This window comes from Bombus impatiens, unplaced genomic scaffold (genome assembly GCF_000188095.3).
Source record: "Bombus impatiens unplaced genomic scaffold, BIMP_2.2 scf_0155, whole genome shotgun sequence".
In the NCBI taxonomy this organism is placed as follows: Eukaryota; Metazoa; Arthropoda; class Insecta; order Hymenoptera; family Apidae; genus Bombus; species Bombus impatiens.
Window position 1 is genome coordinate 793,707 of NT_176574.1, and position 16,114 is coordinate 809,820.

General features: G+C 45.4%; 1 protein-coding gene and 1 long non-coding RNA gene across 4 annotated transcripts in view; one reads left to right on the forward strand and one right to left on the reverse strand.

Moving 5' to 3' along the window:
• Positions 1 to 16,114, forward strand: part of LOC117151367 — a 19,152-nt gene continuing 3,038 nt past the window's right edge. The window contains exon 1 of the long non-coding RNA XR_004461229.1: positions 1 to 116. This is a non-coding gene — a long non-coding RNA (uncharacterized LOC117151367). The remainder of the gene's footprint in view (positions 117 to 16,114) is intronic.
• Positions 2,474 to 12,435, reverse strand: LOC100740822 (suppressor protein SRP40-like). Of its 3 annotated transcripts, XM_012382622.3 has the most exons (3): positions 10,786 to 12,434; positions 3,653 to 4,632; positions 2,474 to 3,568 (listed from the first exon to the last, which is right to left on the reverse strand). In XM_012382622.3, exons 1-3 carry the CDS (start codon positions 10,835 to 10,837, stop codon positions 3,071 to 3,073), a joined length of 1,530 nt encoding a protein of 509 aa, XP_012238045.1. In that variant the 5' UTR covers positions 10,838 to 12,434; the 3' UTR covers positions 2,474 to 3,070. The 3 variants fall into 3 exon arrangements, with proteins under 3 accessions (XP_012238045.1, XP_003487492.1, XP_033175385.1); XM_003487444.4 differs by having other exon boundaries at positions 2,474 to 4,632; positions 10,786 to 12,435; XM_033319494.1 differs by lacking the exon at positions 10,786 to 12,434 and adding an exon at positions 10,234 to 10,746 and having other exon boundaries at positions 2,474 to 4,632.

The window sequence follows — 16,114 nt, forward strand, 5'->3', positions numbered from 1 at the left end:
TCGGTGGTTGTGTTCATCATGTTTTTGCCGAAGACGCGAAACAACTGGTTGACTGGTCGCGTCTTAAACACCCTGCATAGTCGCATCGTCTGCGCACAGATCAGAGCGAAAGAGTGGTATGTATATGTATTTATGTATGTGTATGCGTATATAGTAGAAACTGGCTTGGCTGCGAGAGCTTGGCGCCACATTGTCGCATCCTATATACAAAATCACTCTCGCACCGACTATACGAGAAGTATATACATATACATATACATATACGTGAACAGACACGCATGCACTGGATGCTCGCGGCCAATAGACAGAGCCAGATAGCAAACAAGTTGTGACCCGCTCTCGCTTCTAATCGGTTCTAACTTCTAACCTGTTTCTGTAATCGATTATTACTTTTCGATCGACAGTTTGAACTTTACACTTGTCTTCTTCGTCTATAGTTTTTCCTATTCCTCCCGTTTGATTTTTTGCCTGTTCTTTCTGTTACACTATTTTTCCGAGTAATACATTCGGGGTACTAGTTTAGTAAAGGAGAATGTGGGAGGAACGAGATTAGATGATTGCCACCGATTGGAAGGTTTAAATGCGTAACACGACGATATATCGTCAAGCGGAAAGACGAATTACTTGGAATCGTGATGAACATTCGCATCTAACGGGGTGGTAGTCATACATTTTAGCGATCTCGTGCAATTTCTGGGACTGCTGACGTAGTTGATGTTGCGTTAATTAAACAGAGCAGATATCGATATCCTGTCACGCGCTATTTACGCCATTTGTTTGTTGCGCGTTTATGCTTACGTTCGTTTCAATGTATGCGTGTGTATACAAACGTAGCCGTAGCGATGGTCGCTAAATTCGCAAACACGTTAGTAAATACAGGTGATTTCTATGAACGCAGAAACTTGGACAAGATTACGAAGAGTACTGTCGCGATGTCGCGAATTGCAAAACTAGTAATATACGCGTGTGTGTATGTATGTGTAGTTGGAACAGATGTTTCGGATAATACTCGATGATTGAAGCTATCAGAATTCTCATTGACAACCATCTTAAGAAAAAATCTGGCAACGTAATTAAGAAACGAGAAGAAAAATAGGAAGTAAGAATAAGGTGATTAGCGAATATGCGCGCGCGTGCGCGCGTCATCTCCGAAGAAGTCGACTGAGTCGTTGAGAGAAGCGGAACGGTGGTCCGTGGTAGTAGTGTACACGCGTACACATTCGCGTAGGTCGTCCGACGACGCGACGGTGGTCAGCTGGCGCCAACGCTCTGGCAACCTCCCACCAGACAGTATTTCGCCTCGTTAATCTTGCTTTACGTATATGCTCGCCGCTCTCTTTCTTCCCTTTTCTTCCTCTTTCTCTACCTAAATTCCGCGACTCCTTTCGTTTTTCGATCTTATGCCCATGAGCTATGACGTGTCTCGCTACCACGATTGACCGGACCATTCACGGATTCATGATTCATGATTCACCACTAACAACTAAATACGTGTTTACACCGTAATTATTCAAATCGGGATATTAAACGAATCGGTAAAATCGACGTTTTGATATCAACGTATGATTCGCCGTTATTCGACAGCAAAGATAGATAATAGGAATATAAGAGCAATAGAAAGAAGCAATTCTGTCCTTTCACCGATTTCATTGTTCGCGTATTCTTTTATTTTTTTTTTTTTTTTTACACATCGCACGTGTAACGAGAACAGCGCGAGTGATTATTATTCGCCTCGTGTAACCTCCAAAAATTAAGCGAAACTCGTGAAATGATAAAATGCAGCTGCCACTGTTTCTTAGCAGGTGCGCGTGTACGATTCCTTCGTGTATCGGAAGTATATGTTGCATACACGATGAACGATGTCGGACGTTGGCACAGCGTGCATGTACTTACATCATGGTCCGTTTTTTTAGCCTTGGACTTATAAACGCGCGCGATAAGTGCTAACGTTTCTCCCGTTTCGTTCGGGTTTTCGCTTTGGTATCCAATATCGAATCGTCGTCCGTTCATTAGACTGCAACTATATGCGGGATTTCGTGATCTAATACGCGTGCACTTTTGTCAATGCGTGGCATCGATAACGTACACGATTTCTTAGAAGCAGATATTACGATCGATCGATGGATTTGTTTGCGGAAACGCGTATCATTCAGAGAAAATCACAGTAGAACAAATCACGACGCGTTTTTACCGCAATATCTAAACTGTGGATTTCTATGTATAACGTTTTCTATGGAAAATTTGGAGATGCAAAACTGTACATAATATGCAAAAATATATGAAATATTCAAAGCATAGTGCCTTTATGATGTTTTATAGACAAAACAGTTTTTTATCCGAATTCTGGTTTTTTAATTATATTCGTAAAGATATGAATTTGCATTAATACATACAGTCTAGCCATCTCCCACCATTAGGGATACGAAGGACGAGGAGTGTCTGTCTTTTTTATCAATAAATTGGCAAAAATTTGTTTACGTTTGTTTCTCCTTTTATTTATTCGAATCTCGATAGAAGTAAATACGAACGTGTGCACAGGCTCGTGGTAGTCTTACAACGTAAAATTGTACGATTTCACGCGCTCCATCGAAACGCACACGCATCGTTCGCATCGTAAATGCGCGTTTTGTCGAAATAACGTGAAAAGCTATTTTTATGCTGCGCAACGTTTTATTACACGCCTCGCTTCCACGTTTCACGCCCGTCTCTCGATTCGGGATCGCGTATTCTTGCTTTCCGCAATCGGTTCTACTATACATATTATTCACTACTTATCCATTACTACCATCATTGTTATCGTTTATCGGCTAACCATCGATGATTCACGACTCGAACGAACAAACGAAAAAGTTTGCATCCGAAATCAAAACGATTTCATCGAATTGCTGATTCGACCGACGAGAAAGGAATTTCTTCGCCGAAGGGTACTTAGTCATCTACTATCGTCATTTGAATTTTTAACGATCGGTGGGTTCGCTGATGGTCAACGTTCGTTATACGTATACATATACAATAATATACATACATATTGTCTTGCGTATGTTTTCGAACTTCAAAGCGTACGTGCAGCTCAGTCTTCTTTTCTCTTTCTAAGCTTGCCCTCTGTCTGAATAGTTTTAGATACAAGATCCACGCAAGCTCCCAACGAGGCGCCGTTGGTCGTCTCGCCTTCCGCGGTATCGACGATTTTCCCCAGCGTCATGATGTAACTACACGCGATCCTTAACACGGATAGCTTCGACAGCTTTTGATTGTGCGAATACGCGGGAATAGCACGCCTAAGCGTATCGAATGCAGCGCTTATAGTATGCACCCTTGTCCGTTCTCTGGCGTTTGCTTCTATTCTCCTTTCGCGTGTCATGTTTTTATAGTTTCTCTGTTGTCCCGCCGTTGGATGTTGCCTCGTCTGACTACTCTGCACGTTCGTCATCGTAGTCGTCGGTGTGCTTACCACCGCTGTTATCATTGCGGCCGTTGTCCCTGTCGTCGAGCAAGAATTACCGTTGCTCGAGCAGGATCGATGAATTTGCTGATGGTGAGACGACTGAGACGAAGACGACGACGACGAGGACGATGCCGATGATAACGACGAAGAGGAGGAGGTAGAAGACGAAGACGACGTTGAGGACAAGGACGAAGATGACGACGACGACGACGACGACGACGACGATGACGACGACGACGATAACAGAGACGAAGACAATGACGAGGTAGTCAAAACGTTCGTACGTTCTACGGGATACGAGCAGGTTTTCTCGTAGTTACCGTTTACTGCTGGATGCGACGGTACTCTGGCGGTTACATCGCCTCTCAGCACGAGTGACAGAGGTTCCTCTTGTAGTCTGGGATGCGCGATCGAAGATAGTGTCATAGGCGATGATGCTATGGCTGTATCGGACGTAGAAATTGCACACGAGGTGGTAGCGTTGTCAAATTTTTGACGAGATAGTTCTCGCTTCTCAGCTCGAGGTGTACGCGTTTGCGTCGACTGTCGTACTCCGCTGGGTGAACCGTCCCGACTTTGCGACTCTTTGGTGTCTTCGCACGTATCACCGTCGTCGGAATCGTGGCTACGATCCGAATTACCTTGTCGAACGTTGTCGTTACCGCTGCTGCGATCACGGTCGTTGGTTTGACAATAACGTTGGTGGTGTCGGTGACGATGATGATGGTGATGGTGGTGATGATGATGATGATGGTTGATTCGATTTGAAACGTGAATCGTTGGCGATGGCACGTTCGTTAGCAAGGAAAAAACGCAGGTTGTTGGTTGGTTAGCCGTAGATCTCTCTGCGGTTGTAATCGGTAAAGAAAGTTTCGCATCGATGGTCTTGCTGCTGGTATAGCTCCATGGTCGAAACGGGCTCGGTGATCGAAGCGTTCTGGTCGACTCCTCGTCCGGTACGATCTCTTCCTCGATCCGTTGGAACCTTCGTTTTTTCAACGGGGCTGGGTTTGGTTCGTGAATTTTCCGTGGTTCCGCCAACTTTCTTTTATTTTTCAACGATATCGGCGTTACTTGCACTTCTAGGCTATCCTCCGAGGCGCTTGGCGAGCGTAGGTCGGATATGTCGTCCTCGTCTCCGCCGCTACAGAAGCCGGCATCCTTGTCGGAGCTGGACATCACGCCGACTGAAATGAAAAACAGATAGCAACATTTTGTAAGAGTTACACAAGAGTTCGCGGTTGAATTACGCCGACCGACTACGGCTTCTAATTTTCCGTCTTAAACTGCTTGCAAGAGAAAATGACAAAAGCTCGCGAATAAATATTCTTCGACCTCCGTCTTTTTCTGCCAATCGATCTGAACGACGATTCGGAGTACGAACATTGTTGATTTTCCTATTTAGTGTTATCTCGTGCAAGACACATTTTGTTTCTTCTCGTCTCGTTTTCCGCCTAGTCTAGTTTTGCCAATCTCTGAAATAAGACGATTCTACGCATTTCCATGTTCGGTATGTCGTTCAGTCAGTCGGTATGTACAAGTCGGTATACATTGGCAGCTCTTTTAACGTTAGACGTAGTACGCGCAAGTTCTTGTTCTCTCTTTTCGTTTCGTTTCGTTCTCTGTGTCCGCTTCACGTGCATTTACTTAAGTATTAGGTTGTCCGAGAAGTTTCTTTCGTTTTATAAGGGAATGATAGATACGCGACATTTTTTTCTTTTATGTTATTTTATCGAATTACATATGATCCATTTTGTAGCAATAATGTTTATTTATTATTTTCCTATAAAACGAAAGAAACTTTTTTCGACAACCTATTTGCATTATATATTTCACCTTTTCGATAAAAAACCGTTTAATCGTCGACCTACGTATCGATAGCTACGTTGTATGTTATATTGCGTTACGTCGCGTTGCTCTTCTGGTTCGGCATTGTCTTTGTTAATTTACGTATCGTAAGAATAAAATGACGCGGAAGAGAAAATGCTACGAAAGATTGCCTCCGTTCACCGGATATTCGCGGTTTCCACTTTCCATCGATATATGTTCACGTTGTATCTTAATAGTTAAATAATACTTCACAACCGAGATATAACAAAAGATAGAATGGCAAAGCGATTGGGTCCAACTTCCGAAACGCTTAATATCGGATAGCATAAACTATCGCGCGTGAACGTATTACCAAATTACCGAATATTTTAACGAGCGTTGGAAACACGAACGATTATCCTGGATGATTCCATCAAGGATAACACTCTGCGTGTTGGATGATAACAGCTTGCGCACACCTGGTGGCGGTTCGACCGTGTCTTTAAAGGACTTATCGTTACGATAAGATTACCGCTCTCTCCTTCTCTCTCTCTTTCTCTCGCTCTTTCTGTCGTTCACATCAGGCATCTGTCTGGTTTCAATGAACCAACGCTACATAGTCGTAGGAAGTTCGTGTCGCGATTTTTCATCTCTTCATTGGTTCTGCATGCTCTATGCCGACGATTTTCAACGAAATGTGTCGTAAGAACTTTTAAAACGCGCGATACCTATTATTTTGTCAGTTTTTCTGTGCTCGCATCCTTTCCCGTAGATTGTCAAATAAAAACGACAATGTCCTTTTGTAAACCAAAACTATATGATACATATTCTGGTGTGTCGCATATTTAGTAATTAGTTTATTCGTGGCACGAAAATAGTTCAGAATCGCTGCTTACCGCGTGTCAATGTCGTATGAAACAGTTGATACGAAAAACCAGGACCCACGCTCTTCTATAGGAATTGAATACCTCGGAAAACAATTAAATCTCTCATAATTTCGTTAAGATCGCGTAGCATGGATAGATGCGGCAGGAAAGAAGCACAGGGTCGACGTCGTACAGACTTTGCTTCTACGAGCGAAACGTCGAAAACACGAGAGGAAAAATGATAAGTTACTACCAGAACTTGGGACGATGCTGGAAGAGGTGTTCGACGCACGACGTACGATTGCCCCTAAATTACGTTCGCGAATATCGCGTACTACGCCATGCATCTTTGTCGTCTTGTTCGGCAATTGTTCAAACAGACCGAAATAACATCTGGACATCTGTGTAAACTCGCGCGAAGGCGTACGGTTAACCGCAGACTGGATATCTCCGATCATATTTTCGTCAGGGACGTACGAACGGATAGCCACGTGATGGCGTGATACTTTCGCGGTTTCTTCCCTCTACCGACACTCCCTTGCCAGACGCTCTTTTTCTCCTTTTCGCGTATTCGCGCGTCCTTCGATCCTCCTTCGCCTTTTCTCTTTCTTCTCCTTTTATAACGTTCGCGCATCTTCGCTTTGCATTCTCCATCTGAATTTCGCCGGCCGATTCGTACGAAAATCAATATGCGTCGGGGAACATCGACGACAAGTAAGAAACGATCGAGCCTGGACGACGCGCCGTTATAAACATGTAAAACGCGTGTAATCCTAATGGGAAATCGAAGTTAGGATTAAAGGTAGAAATCGGGTTGAGAGCGCGACGATGATTCTAAATTTCATTGCGTCGCTGTTCGAAATTTATGGTTGAACGTAAGTAAGTAGTACGTAGAGCTCTGTCGTTTCATCTCGTGGATGCGCTGGTCGTTTTCTTTCTTCGCGATGCGACCCAACGTCCTAGAAATAGTGAAGCGTAACGTTCGTGGACGCGGCTCTTTGGAAATAAGGCGGAGAAGAAACCGTCGCCAACTTTTGCAGAGATTATAAATAAGCGCCGTGGTCGCATCGAGAGAAGAAGCGCTAACGAACATTCAAACGCGTATCAGCCACGTGTATATCTAGAGTGTCAATTATTTCGACGACGAGTAATTTGAAACGCAAATCAAATCGGAAGACACAGGATACTCCGACAATAAATGCCACGTTGAATGATTCGCGCAATATAGACCTAATGGACCGTAAATGCGTATGCGTTTGTAGAAAATTTGAAATTACAGAAATACGCGAATTGCACATAATGTGGAAAAATATAGAAAATATGCGAAGCGTAACGACAGTTGCTATGATACTCGAAGGATGAAGTAAACGTCTACTTAGATTCACTTTGTTTAAGTAGGTTTATAGAAGTATGAATTTGCATAAAAATCTGCACTCTACTTAAATGGGATATTGTTCGTAAGAAGATGCTGCTTCTGACACATGCACAGAGAGAGAGAGAGAGAGAGAGAGAGAGAGAGAGAGAAAGAGGCGAAGACTGCGGTCGCCAGATGGTTTTGCGAGAGCAACGTTTAAATCGATTGCGTTGGCGCCGCGTCAACGTTGCGACTTGACTTCACCACTTTTCTTCCACGGCTCCTCCTCCTCCTCCTCCTCCTCCTCTTTCTCCTTTCTTCTTTCAGTCGATCGTTTGATTCAGCTCCGTTCTCAATAGGGTTCGCACTTTACTTGCATCGTGTTTTTGCAAAATAAGCATGAGATTACCTTCTAGTTGCATTATCCAAATGTTTACTTCACACCCAGTCTCTATCCTCGAAGGTAATCGTGACAACAAACATTCCAAGGTATCGATAGTACGTTTGCGATATCAAATAGTCGCCCGAATCTCTATCGGAGGAATATACCGTACCTACAGGGACCGGAAGAAGTATTCGCGCGTATGCTAACTTTCCAACGAAGCGTTATTCTTATCGGATTTCACGTTTCATCTTCATATTATCAAATTCGTATAGTTTCGTGGAAACGCTACCGATTGATATAAAAATTAATATACAAACGTCAATATACAAAGTAAACACAGTGGTGTGCAAATACTTTTTCCAGCCACTGTATGTATGCGCACTGCCATACTTTGGTCGCCGAACACTTGCTCTTATCTCGAGCAAAATGATAGGTAGAACGTAGACGCGACTTTTCTGATTAATTTCGTTATTTACCCGTAAGTTATTCGATCGAATTAAAATGTAGCGGCACATGAGCTAGAGCACGATTCCAATCATGTTGTTGGTTTGCCTCGGAGTATCAAAATCATTAGGATATACATAACGTAATAATAAAGAAACTCCGGCGAAACAATGTCGCTGCTACGCGCAACCGTCAAACCGGTATAAATAAACGAACGCGATCGTAAGAGGACCAGTTTTCAGTCTCAGTATCGAGCAATTTTATCAGCGATCAATACAGAGTTTTTAGCGAATCAGTTATTACCGAGCGTCTTAGCGAACATTCTTTTAACTACCAGTATCGAGCAATCTACGGTTGACCCTGTATTTATAATTATTTTAAATATATTTAACGGTTCAACATCGAGTAATCTCGTCATTGAAACCACCACGCGACCGATCATCCTCCGCAAAAATATGCACGATCCTATGCCACGAAGTAAGTTCCATGTATCTAGCGTTTGCGTGAAATGACCAGATTATGTAATGTCAAAAATATTTACATTCTAAATTCCATCGATCGTTTTGCCTAAAATAAACGAGCGTACGATAACTTATAGACAGCAACGTATACGACGATACGATCGACGACAGACGACATCCTTCGAAGTCGTGATGCGTTATCGAGCTCCGAGAAGCATCCTGCGCTATCGAGTCTCTGATTCTTTTTTTCTCCAAGAGGTAGCCTGCAAACTATTATCGTCGTCGATCGGAATCCTTTTGCACCCTGGCGTTTCGTAATGTTTTTCGACCGCGTGAGTTTTTATATACATACGGTATCCAGAGGATCGGGAAGAAAGATTAAATGGAAGAAAAGTGGGAGAAACGGAACGGAGAGAGACTTTTCAGAGAATTGGTAGTGGCAAATAGTAAGCGGTAAGCAACAAGGTGGCTGGAAAGATCGGTGGTCGCGGGAACGAGGGTAGAGTAAGCGGGGAACGGGTCCGAGGACGGAAGAGGTCCGGTTCAGGTAGCAGGTGCGACTTTGCGCACAGGTGGGTGGAAAGTTAGACGTTTACCGTAGCATTGGTTCTCTTCTTTTCTACTTGTGCGTACCTGTAACTACGGACAATAGGGTATCGATTACACTCGACAATTTACGACTGTGGAGTTTGGTTTAGCCCGGCAATCGCGTTCTTGGGACGGTCTTAATTCAAGAAATCCTGTCGTTGACCGATCTTCTACGATATCGAAGGGACGAATTTTTTTTACGAGAGAAACAACGAACAATAATTTACACGGGCACGTCTATAAAAGATCTTCGTTTCGGTCGCTAATCTCGTAAACGCGTTTACTTCGTTACGATTTAGGCTCGATGGAACCTAAGTCGAGTGGAGACGATCGCCTCGAAAACCGATCGCTCGGTTATTCTTTTCCTTTGCTTCTTTCCTTTTTTCGTATAGTCGGTGTTAGCCCGGGGCAAACGTTACTCGATCGGTTATAAAACACCTTCTTTTGTGTTACTGAGTGAGCGCCCATTATGGTCACGCATATAGGCGGCAATATTCACCACGAGTAATTATTGTTCGTTAACCTGAGCGGAGGAAAGACTTTTTAAAGGGCAAAACGTTAATGAAAGCTTCGGCGACGATACGAGAGAATGAGAAACGAAAGTGGAAGAAAAAGGAGTAGAATGGAAAATAGAGAGGGAAGGAGGATGAAAGAAGTAAATAAAAAAAGTACAGGGGGAAGAAGTAAAGTTCGTGGAACAGAAGTGTACAGGGAGATTAGACGGTAAGAAGTTTCAAGTTTGGTCAAGAGGTCGTTTGTTTCGTGCAAGTCGATTCGCCTGCTAGTCGTGTGAGCCAACCCACGCTGGCGCCGCCGCGCCCTATCTCTCTTTCGCATTCTCCTTTTCTATCGACTGTCACTTCTCCCTTCCGCTGTCTTACCGTTTTCCACGGATCGCGTTCTGTCTCAGCTCCCCTTGTAGCGAGGCTATACAATCTTTCTTCTCCGCGAAGTCGGTTTCACAGCCGCATGACTCGGTGCTGCTGGTGCTCAGGCACTCGATCTCTCGCTCGGAGACGACTGGCGCCGTTCATAATGATAATTATCGTTCTTCGCGACTCCCACCACGGACAGACTATCAATCGACCGAACGACGACCACCACAATAACAACGACATTCGTATTGCGTTAACGTTTACGATCCTCCTCGTGCTAAGTATCCGGAACGATATGATAAATATCGGAGCGTCGACGAAAACCAAGTTGCAGAAGTTTTAATATTCGCATCGATATTTCTACGTGATCGTGGACGATCGTAAACGAGATTGAAATTGGTCGATTTAAAAAATCGTGAAATTGATCGAGAGATCGCGATCGCGCGAATAAAACCGAGTGTTAACCCGCAACGGGTTAAAGGGACCGTGTCGACGATCGGCGTTAATCAACGGGAACGCTGCATCGGGATTAAGCTGTATTTTGAAAGAGATAGTCACCTTTCATCAAAGCCGACAATTCGGAGGCTGATTCCACAACGCGATTGGTCATTTTGGTGGCTAATTGGAGACACGAAGGCGCGTTAGAGCGCGCGTTGAGCACCGTCTTCTTTGTTCTTGATCACCACACGCGCATTACTTCACCCGTTCGTGCACTACTTTTTTTTTTTTTGTAGTGAATCCTACGAGCACGTGCCGCGAATAGGTACACGGGCTACCGCGTAATCGCGTTGCACGCTTCGCGTCTTTCTTCCCTCGCCTTGTTGCTTCAACAATTTCTTCTCTCTTCCTTCTTAAGTTTTCCCGCTATCGCTTTCGCTTTCTTTCTCTTCTTCCAACACTTTCTACGAGTCTGTGCTCTCAAATGTCGTCGCGTTCTTACGAACAACCATCGAAAGATATGGAAATCACGGAGGAAAAAAGAAAATCACGATCACGATTTTATTCGCGTACGTTGGTACGAAGTTGGTTCGAGTCCAAAAACCGAAAAAGGCAACTGCTATGGCAGAACGCGTCCTTACTCGAGCGCGGTCGACGACGTACTAACTCTCCTCGTGCGTTCGAGCCTCTTTCATCTCACGCGCGTACGATGGAGTCCCAACTGGTCTGCCTGCAGTGACTTTGCTGCCTCTAACGTTACCACCACTACCACTACTACTACTACTACTACTACTACTACTACTACTACTACTACTACTACCACTACATTACTACTACTACTACTACTACACTACCACTACCACTACCATTTCCATTGCACACCACCACTGGTATCGATACCATCGATTCTACGGATACCATCACCACTACCAATGCATCGGACGTTGTTCCTTTTTCAGCCTCCGCACCACTTTGCTCCGTCCGAGAATGTATCGCGTGTATCGACTTTAGCACCAATACTGGCGCGCGGAGGCGCCCGAAAGTCGAGTAAGCATCGTCTCGCCGCGCTTGGAAACTCGATCGGATCACACGACACGGATGAGTTTCGAGCACGGTATTCAGTTTGCGATTCAACGGGGTCAAGCATCTCGCTATAAGGAGTATCCCACACTAGTAGCGTTATCGTCGACGACGATGAGCGATGGTGGTAGTAGGAACAGCGATGTCACGGTGCTGGTGTCGGTACTACAGGTACTGGTGTTGGCGCTGACGTTGGTGACGATGGCAGGCGAAACAAACGGGGAGAGGTGTACGGCGCGCATTGTTGGCGGCAAGAGGCAGCGGGGGCCGACAGAACGGCGCCAGCCGGCCGAGAGTTTGACTCGGTTTCTCCGTGCGTCGTGTCGCGCCATGCCGCGCCGTCCATCTTTCTTCCCGGCCTCTCCTCTCCTCTCCTCTCCTCTCCTTTCTGCCCCATGCCTCACCTCATCACACCGGTCTCGCTCTTTCTTCCCTTCTCGTGGCCGTCTCGTGCCTTTCCTTTTGCGCTCCTTCGATTCCTTCCTCCTCTCTCGCACTCGATCTTTCGTTGCCGCGCAAATGTTTCAAACATCGTCGACTCGATTTCGAGTCAACCACCCGCGGCGGATCGTAATGCCGCGCCGGTGTCGCGGTGCTACGCATGCGAAAGAAACGCGAGCCTACGAGACTCCGGTTTGTCGGCCACCGTTTACGACCGAGAATCTCTCTTCGGTGTTTAGCGGAAACCTACCTACGTACCTACCTACCTACCTACCTACCTACCTATCTACCTACCTACCTACCTATTTCTGCCTACCAATCTACCTACCTACCTACCTACCTACCCACCCACCCACCTACCTACCTATCTGCCATTCTTACAGTTTTTCAAACGTATTACCTTTCCTTCTTCGTTTCCTAACTTTGCTCCATTTTTGAAATCTGTCTGATAGAGCCTAACCGTGGTTACATGGTCACGAGAGGCGGTTTAACCACGAATCGTGAATCTTCGACACGGCGAAACGATTCTCTCGGTTGCTCTTTTCAGATCGTTTCGGCGTATCTTTGTTTTCCAACTTCTTCTTGGTACCAGTTGCCGTCTTGTTATTTCTGTTCGAACAAATGGTTTTTACGAGGGCGATCGGCAAAAATGGCAGAAGGTCGTCTCGGGTTTCTACCGTTGTTCGGACGTTTACGACTCGAAAAATCCCAGTTCCTCCTTTATCGCGCAGGGTACGCTCGGTATGACCGGGATGTGTCATACGGGCGTATGTTCGCCATCTGTTTGAACCGCGAGGTCTTAATCCCTGTTTCGGCTCGACACGGGTGGTATTCGTTCGTACGTTCAACCGTACGTGTATACGTAGGTACCATAGCTAATCGCAATTTTTGGTCGGGTTCTTCGTTGTTCGACGACGTTGTAACGAAACGCGTGAAATCGAATCGATCGTTGCGCGATCGATACTCCTGATAACGCGTGCCAATCGAGAGATACCGTAGCCGCTATCACGCGTTGCAACTGTTCTCGAACGGATCCGAGTAAATCGGTAATCGCATTCTATCGCGAATCACTCGTTACTCCATGATATCGTTTTCACGACGAGCGATCGTCGATCGTGCGACGACTTCCGTCGCTTTCGAGATTTGGCATCCCGCGCAGATCATCCTTGATCCCGTTGCGATTCTCGAATTTTTGTGCTTCGAATTTTCATTTCGCGCGAACGAAAAGAGTTACAATGCTCTAAAGAAACGTTTAACGCGAGATCGAGGAAAAAAATGACGCGCACCGATAAGAGACACTTCTAACGTTAGAAAAATGCAATTACGTCAAAATTGTTCGGAACAATGCGCTAGCGTTAAGAAGATATACAAACGATTCGCCGCGTCGCGTGAAAATCCACAGTGCGAGTCATCTTTGATTACGGTTGCATCGTTATAAAATTGGCCGTTCGATTCAACGATCGCTTGCTGCGTAAATTCGGATTCGGCAGATTCGTAAGCACGTGTTGGCACACAAGTTTCGAAGGCTTTCACGTAGGTACGATTTCATGAAAAGGTTGAGTCTTGAGAAAAAGGACCGAGGGAACCCCTGGTGCGAACGTGCTCGTATGGTATCTGCGAAACATATGCGCGGATAGGGGTGCCTTAAGGGTATTAAAGAGAGAGAGGACGACGAAACTGGCGGACCATCCGATTTGTCGGGATACGTGTGTCTACCAGATGTGACGAAAAAGGCCAAGGAAATTCCCAAGGGCACCGACCGCCGTCCTCGCGAGACGAGCGTTTTCGACCGAGTTCTATCGTCCGATCTGCCCTACCGAATCTGTCAGGAACCATCGGCAACGACGTTTCATCCTTTCTCTCTTTCCCTTATTTTCCAATCGTTCGAATTCTTCTTCTCCTTCTGTTTCTACTCTTCGTCCTGTCCCTGTCGTCCGACGTATTCGTCGGAAGAATGCGATCGCGAGATGCGAACGAGGGTATATCGCTCGAAAGAATTGGAAGACGAACACCGTGGAGCTGACGCGATCCTTAGAAGCGATCGACGGTGGCGTTTCGCGCGTGTATGCGGTAGTAACCTGTCGGGCAAGTTTGGCAACGGTCTTCTCTTTTCCGAGGGCGAGTTGCGATTTGTCAGTATCCCCACTGTCGTAAGTAGCGGCGCATGCACCTGCCGTTGCTCTTGCTTCTCGACTGTCAGTCGCACGCTAATACATAGTAATAATAACGATACTAATTTATTTGATTTTGTCCTCGCGGCCGAGGAATACGACCTGGTTGCAATTTTTCCAACCGCACGCTTCCACGTCCGATCTTCTCGCTTATCCTTTTTACGCTTTATTCGTACGCTATCGTTAACCCGGTTACTATACTACGCACTAAGAGTCTACGCTAGAAGTTCTTTTCTAAAACTATCATTTCCGTCAGCCTTCTAATCGGATCTTCCAATCTTTGTTATTTCTTCCACACCTTGTTCCGTTATCTTCTTCTTTGCTTACTCCTTCCATCTTAACCGCTAATACACGATATAAATCTTACTGCTTAATCGTCGCGATGAAGCAACGATCGCAAATCGAAAGTCCGTATTTCAATAGCTTTACCGGCTTACGTACTCGTTTCGACGACTTTCGCGATTATTCGTTTCGCGATGTACGTACGCGGACACGCGTTTACGAGGAAACATATAAACGACGTCGTGCTAGCATGTGTGGTGCTTATGTGTGTGTACGTGTATGCGTACTTTATAATCTCTAAATATTTGATGGGCGGACCGTGCGGCTGCGTTCCCATCTGCGCCAGTGTCAGCTTCAATTATTAAAGCTTTGCCATATGTCCTTGCTCTTCCCTACCCCTTGCTCATCCCTCTTTCTCTCTTTCTCTTATCCCCCCTCCGTCTATTCGTGGCTGTATGTATGCGCGTGTTCGCGAAGCATGCGCTCGCAGTCCTGTTTCGTTTTGTCTTCCTCCTCCCTTGATTCCCTCAGTCGATAGTCACGTTTTACGCCTGTTGCGAATCCGTATCGTTGACTCGAATCACAAAAGCGCGTAATTGCGCGAACGACCAACGCATATGGATTTTCACGTACGTATATACATACGTACTTATATGTATATGTACATGATACGTCTTTCGTCCCTGGATCGGTATACGTTCTTGAAAATCCAATTCAAACTTTGTATGGATAACAACGAGAGAAAATAGATAAAAATCGTACTAATGGGCAATATCGAACGCGCCTTGTTCTATGATCGGTCGAACGGTTAATTTCCTACAGAGCTTTCGTCGCAGAGGTATTCCTTACCCGATGGGATGCGATTTTATCGTTTCATTGCCAATTAGCCTGAATTTAGAATACGCGAATCGATAACACGAGTTCCCCACCGATAGATCGCCTCTTGCCTCTCGAAGCAAACGATCCTTTTCGATCGGGGGATCAGGTCCGATCAGTCCCGAATTTAGATTTGGGATCGTTGATTACTTCGTGCTGTCCAGTGCAGAATTAGTTACGTTCAAGAACGCTTCATTCATTTTCAAACACGACTCTTTCGAGAACTAACTCCGAGACGAACGAACTCCAACGACGAATCATCCAATGGCCACTTGTACGCGTTATTCGAATCTTATATTCGTCGTTACGTTGTTCGGACACTTACTATTAGACTACCTACGCGAAAGAACGTTCCACCTTAGAGATAGAATACACGTGTGCGCGGTATACGTATAAGGCTACCTGGAGACAGTAAACGAAAAACGCGAATAACATTCGATTGGAAACGTCGATCGTTTCGCTCGATTATCTCCGAGTTATTTCCGATGAGTGGCTCTTTCTCACGATTCGAACGAGTTTCTCTGCGAGTCAAGGTTCGGAATATTTACGCTGGATCGTTGTCGATGGGTGGAGCGCAGGCAGGTGGCGATCATTCCGGC

Coding starts and splice junctions, on each gene's coding strand:
- LOC100740822 (XM_003487444.4), bottom strand. CDS start 10,837: ATGACCAATCGCGTTGTGGAATCAGCCTCCGAATTGTCGGCTTTGATG. Junction 4,633..10,785: donor ATTGTCGGCTTTGATGAAAG/GTGACTATCTCT, acceptor TTTTCATTTCAG/TCGGCGTGATGTCCAGCTCC.